The sequence below is a fragment of the Antedon bifida genome, chromosome 7 (genome assembly GCF_963402885.1).
Source record: "Antedon bifida chromosome 7, ecAntBifi1.1, whole genome shotgun sequence".
Lineage (NCBI taxonomy): Eukaryota > Metazoa > Echinodermata > Crinoidea > Comatulida > Antedonidae > Antedon > Antedon bifida.
In genome coordinates, this window is record NC_136232.1 from 26,765,882 (window position 1) to 26,772,389 (window position 6,508).

A 6,508-nucleotide genomic window follows, 5' to 3' on the forward strand; every position below is an offset into this window, starting at 1 on the left:
GTTTCAATTCTGCGTTTCGACTTTCTTCAAGTCACGTGTGTTTTATTGTGTTTTTGCAAAGAACTAGTTTAATCGGTCATGTTACAATACGTCGATAATGTATCGATATTAGCTTTAGCGATCAGCTGGTATAACTGGTGAGTATCGCTCACAGCTATCACTTTCACATCAAAGTACTATGTATTTGCAGTTTTACAAGACGAGTCCACAAAACAGTTGAAAACGATATTCATTATAAAATTGAAATAAAATCATGTGTATAATATTACTATAGTTAATTTAATACGGTAGGCCCACTCTATCTATGTCCCAAGTCAACCGTCGAATACGATCCCGAACGTGTGTTGATCTTCACGGAATGGAAGACGGCGCCGTTTAATTATTTTATATAATTTCCGTTATTTAACAATTTAAAGTTATAAACGAGTGTGAACGTACGTAACTAGCACACATACGGGTATCTTTAATACCGTATATATACGCGCATGTTGACCAATCACAAACAAGAACAACGTGAAAATTAAACACTATACCGTCAGTAAATAATATACCGTACAGTTTAGCAAAATAATATATAAAAGTTACAGACTAAAATGAATTATGGATGACGTCACTAAGTGGGAAAACTCTTTAATTCTCAATTCCTTGTCAACACACAAACACTATAAATCATGGCGTTGTATTTATATATGTTTCTTGTTGTTTTAGTGCGGACTTAGATTATTATTAAAATTATTTTGCTTTCAGCCTGTAAATGACGATAGTATATTTAAATAATCCACATGACATAAGAATTAACCCATCAAAATTGCAACAGTTATAAAAATGAACCACGTGATATGCCCACTTACTGATTTCATATATTAATCCAATAATGATTTAATATGCAAATTACTTCCTGCGACAGGAAATAATATTATTTTTACTGATATGATCAGATTAATAATCGATAATTATGTACATTCGCAGTAGTAATGGACGCCCCCTGTAGACATTTTAATAGAATTCAGGTGTCTGTATTTTTAAAAAACCTGTCCTCTGTCTGGAAGCGCTGTTTTATCATTAACACAGTTTGTTACACTAACAACACCATGGAGAGAAAGGTCAAGGGTGAAATATTCCGGATATGGAAATAAAATATAAGTAAACATATCATCATCAAAGACGTTCATCTTGTGTTTCATAAAATCTAGATGTAATTGAGTGCACTTCTAACACTTCCCGAAGAAAATAATTGATACAGAAATTATAAAATAATAAACACAGTAACCGCACCCTGGGCCTACACAGTATCATTTTGAGTGCGTCGTCAAGATAACTTTACAAACTACAAGTACAAAGCGCAAAGAAATGCAAATGCACATTTGCTTGTGTTAAGAATTTGTACAGTATATTTAGAAATTGTCTGGAGGGCAAATTGAAATGTAAGTTTGCACAATTTCGACTCATCACAAATTCGTACGTAGGTGTTTGGTACATTTACATCTGAGGTATTTGCCTAAAGTACAAATCGCAATACTACGACATTTATCGTTAAAGCTTGTATCCCAATTGGACGCAACGCAATGACGTAGGCACAACGCAAGTGACCAATCACAAACGACAGGATGATCCATCACGTCGTGATTGGTCGAATTATTTGAGGTGCGCGTACGTCCGTGCGTACGCGTTGCGTTCATATGGAAACTAAGATTAATAGATACAGGTATAAATAAATTATACACAATGACTCTGATTGCGAGTAGAAATTGCATAATTAAACCTTTTTATTGTTCAACAATCTGTGCCTCCTCATCATCTATAATATAGATCGTTTATTTACAAATATGAAAAATATATTTACATCATGATATTGTGGTTGTACGTCATGCATGAACTAACAAGTTTAATGGCGAACTTAAACGAAGGATTTATGGGTCTACTGTGTAATGTGTACAAGATTATACAATAGTCTTATTTTGATTACGTTAAAACCTCAAGCAGAAAATCCTCAAGAAAAGCGAAATTGTCATTATGGAACATTGTAATTGCGTATCATTCATGCACGAAAGGGTTCTTTACTATCATTTATCTTTCTACCCCAACTCTCTAAAGGATCAAACATCTCAAATCATCCCATAACATCATTTCTCAAAGTTTAGCTAAAGAACGTGATGAACATATTTTCAATATCTTCTACAGATGGATCAAAACGGACTGATAGAATTTATCTTGTTAATCGTCTTAACATCTGTCGTCTGCTGAATATGATAAATGGCGCGCTTTTCTCTCTCCTTCTATTTCATTTTTGATACCCAGCTTATCGTTTGAATAAAAATTACATCATTAATTTTATGAATTATTTACAGCAATTTATTGCTCGGAGCCATCTGTTATACGATTAGCAAGTAGGCCTATTTCAGGTCAAATTAACATTGACAGAAATTATTCAAGTTTAAACGAATGTTTAGTGAATGTGTGTTGTAAGTGAACACGCCGTGATGGAACAGTACGGTTCAATGTGGTATAAGATGCGGATTGTGTTCATCTCATTTAAAATATTGTAAATTTATTCAAAAAATTAAACATAACAATTTAAATAAATTTAATTTAAAATATCATTTCACATGGTGCGCAGATTATAGTTTGTAACTTTCATTAGTTTTACACGCGATTTTTGAGTAGAGTAAATTATAAAAAAATAAATAAAATTAGGCTTCACTAAGATCGAGGTATGCCCAGTTGCTTGCATGTATTACGTAATCGACTACTTCAGCGTGATTCCCACGAGGCGCAACGTAATTACCAATACGGTAGTCAAAGCAAGTCGACCAATGACAAACGGCAGTTAAATCACTTACGTTGCGCTTACGTCCTTGCGCTGCGTCCCAGTGGGAACCAAGCTTTATCATAATAATACACGTAATATAATATTCATGCCTTAATGTTTACCACGTCATCAATTTTGATGATAAATAAAACAATATTATAATATCCTGTAAACAATAACAATAATATGAAATTGCTGTTGTGGTTCCATTAAAGTACTCCAGTTTTAATGATGCTTCTATAGGGTATTACTGCATAAACTGTATAGTGTGCACTTAGCTTATTTAATGCGATACATAATCGGGTATTATTATTTATTATTATCCTAAGCTGTATAAGTTATAGTGCACTTAGCTTTATATAATGCATTGGTACAGTACATTGCACATGCTGCAACACCGCCACCAGATTTCATTTGATGTGGTGAATTATAATCGGTCCATTTTCAATATACGTTTTTATATAATAATATAAGTACACTGCTTTCATTAGGCCTATTCGATCAATAACTAGGTACAATCCAGTATAAGTAATGTGTATACAGCGCACTAGCCATTGTTATACAGTCCATACAAAGTAGGCCTACACTATTACATAAGCAATATATAATATGTCTATGTCCGCGTTCGTGCAATAGTTTACTCGGCTTGATACAGCAAGTCTTGGATATAAAAATAGCAGATTGAATTAGTATAAAGCAAAGCACAATGATGCGGAAGAACGATTATACTGCCTTTATCTCCGTTGTATCTTTCCTACGTTTGGTGGTGTATACAATTATTAAAATAATAACAATTATGATTATCGTAACGAGGCCCACAAGACCTCCGATTAAAACGGTCATTGATTTTCCAAACAGTTCATTCGTAGAGTCGTCGCCATTTTTACTCTTGGCTTGCTGACTTACACTGTTATTGTCAAATTCTGTATTATTTTTTGTGACATAATTGTCATTGTTTATGGAAATATCATTTGAGTCTAAAGAAACCATGTCGTTAGTTTGCGTGCCCCTTGTGACAATATCATTTGAAAGATCTCCACGATCATTCATATTTTGAACAATGTTTTTCATTGTACTTTGCGTATCGGCGTCTGTTTTCATCTCCATGGAGACAGTAGCAGACGACATGAGTCTTGTTGTCTGAACATTGCTCGAGGCAGATGATAATGTATCAAATGTGGATTTGCTCATTAATTGAGTGCTTTGAACCGATTCAGTTGTTACGTCTATTTGTTTGGTGGTTGTCATTGTTTGTACTGATTGAGTGGCAATGTTCGTGCCCTTATTGTTATTTTCGTTTCCTCCCTGAGCATTCCTAAAGTCTTCTACCGCGAGCGGCTCAAGCACATCAATCGAACGCTGAGCTGTCGACACCTCCCGTGTTGTCGGTTCTAATCGTGCTTTCGTCACTATCGACTCAGCAGCTTTCGTCACTGTGGGCACTAATGGTGTTCTCGTTACAGTTTGTGTCGTCACTGTACTGCTGGGGTTTTTCTTAGCATGCCTAATGGCAGATTTGTCTAGTATAAATGATCTCTCAGTAATTAAAGGCACAACACTAGTTGGTATGTTTGTTAACACTGTATCAGATGGCTTTTCTGTAACACCGACATCTGATTCCATTATTTCTGTTGCTAATTCTTCGGTAGTTACAAACGGTGTTGTAGTTTCCCATGAGTGTACCATTAAAACTGCGCTACCGTTACCTGCTAATCCAAACCTATCCATAATATGGCATGAAATGACTGCATTGTTATGTTCCCTTCGATTTGTTTGCAATATTTTAAGTCGTTTCCCTTTTCTTGAAATGGTATATCTCGAATCAGACGGATCGACCGGTGTGGAGCCGATAACCCAGCGGACTGTACCAGATCTCCTAGGAGAAATACATTGAAAGTTAGCATACTCGCCTGCCATGACATTATTTAGCACAGGTTGAACGAAAACGAACATTTTCTTACGATAAGGCACAATGCTACAACTCAGAGCTTGCTGGAGCGCTGGCGTCGTAGCCGCACACGTAAACACCTTATTTAAATCATCATCTTTTAATGTATAACTCACTTCATTGACAGGATCTGGATTCGATGGCAATAGCATCTTTAATATTGAGTTACCGTATACCCATGCAAGAGACGCCGGTGGGTCACCGCCAGACGACCTACACGTTAACCGTACAGTATCACCGGCTACAGCTCCATGCGGATGGACGCTACATTTAGGATAGCCTTCGCTTGGTGGCAACATTATCCTTACGTTGGCAACATTAGAATAAAAATTGTACTTTGTAAAATATAAACACGAGTAGCGACCCGCGTCCTCGCGAGTTGCATTCTCAATTTTTAAATGATATTCCCCTGCATAGTGATTACCCACTATTGAATATCGTCTTTGTTTGTCTGCAGAAAGTTCATTATCAGGATCTATTAAAGTATCTCTACTTAAAATTGTAGATGAATCCATAGTTATCCAAAATATGTTATCAGTTTCTTTGTCACCAATTACACAACGTAAAATAAAACTTTCTCCCTCACCTACTGTCACCCCTACTGGATGCTCGATAAACTGCATGCCGTGTATAAAATCACAAAATACAGAAATTATAACAGCAAGGAAGATTATTATAACATCCATGTTGTCGTCGTCTGCCGATACCAGCTTCACACCATATAAAGTCTTGTCCCATTCGGGTAAGTATTTATTATGATCCAACAATAACAGCAGCCTTCGCTCGCTCCTCGCAAACACAACATTCCCCCGCGAGTACAACTCTTTAAATGAACAGCCACGAGTGAAAATCATTTAAACCCATGAAGGCAAACTTCCGGAATCTCGATTCTAGTCGAATGCGGTGACTTGCCTACAACGATTAATTCATCCTGATGCATTGGCCGTGCGCATACACCGTACTGTCTATACCTACTGGCATAGTCACTATTAATAGATACATATTTATGGAACGCCGTTTACGCAACATTGCGATGATATCATCGAAATGTTGCGTAAACGGCGTTCCATACATATTGCTACAATACTCGATATCACACTATGGTTGCATAGTAGTTTTGTTCCGATAAAAACATTTTGATTAATAAATGTTGATCCTCTAAATAATTCCAACAATATACCGACTACTGTAGCACAATAGTTCAGTCAACGTTTGGGTATGAACGTGAAATAATGTATATGGAAGGATATGGGACGAGCAATGGTGATTGGGCCAGCTTTACTTGCGTTGTACTACTACGCCATGTGTTGCGTCCAAATTATATTTGCGCTGTGCTGCGTCCTGCGCTATGTGCGTTACGTTTTGCGTTGTTTCCTTGGAAACCAAGCTATGTGCGTTGCGCTACGTTCTGCGTTGCGTCCTTAGAAACCAAGCTATGTGTGCCTTACCTTACGTTATTGCATCCTAGTGGGAACCAAGCTTTAAATCATGTGAATGTATGTATAAGTGAAATGAATGAGAAGAAACGCATTAATAGATTTATACTTTTAGTATGACGGTTGTAATATGATTATGTAAAATAAATTCAAAGCGTTTAGTTTGCAGATTCTATAATTATAAGATACGATACAAAAATAAGCGCGGATATGGAGATTCAATAAAACTGACCGGAATCTTTCAATCGATCAATTCATAAACATTGATAGTTGATACACACAATGCATCAAGCTATTATACATATTTTATAAGAA

The 6,508-nt window shown here is 36.2% G+C and overlaps 1 protein-coding gene across 1 annotated transcript; it reads right to left on the minus strand.

Annotated features, from left to right (window-relative positions):
• Positions 1-1,748: 1,748 nt before the first annotated feature.
• Positions 1,749-5,609, minus strand: LOC144847428 (uncharacterized). Its single transcript, XM_078703784.1, has one exon. It carries the CDS (start codon positions 5,441-5,443, stop codon positions 3,533-3,535), a length of 1,911 nt encoding a protein of 636 aa, XP_078559910.1. The 5' UTR covers positions 5,444-5,609; the 3' UTR covers positions 1,749-3,532.
• Between the last annotated feature and the right edge of the window lie 899 nt (positions 5,610-6,508).

Bases quoted from the DNA above. Each gene is read 5' to 3' on its own strand.
- LOC144847428 (XM_078703784.1), bottom strand. From the start codon at position 5,443: ATGGATGTTATAATAATCTTCCTTGCTGTTATAATTTCTGTATTTTGT.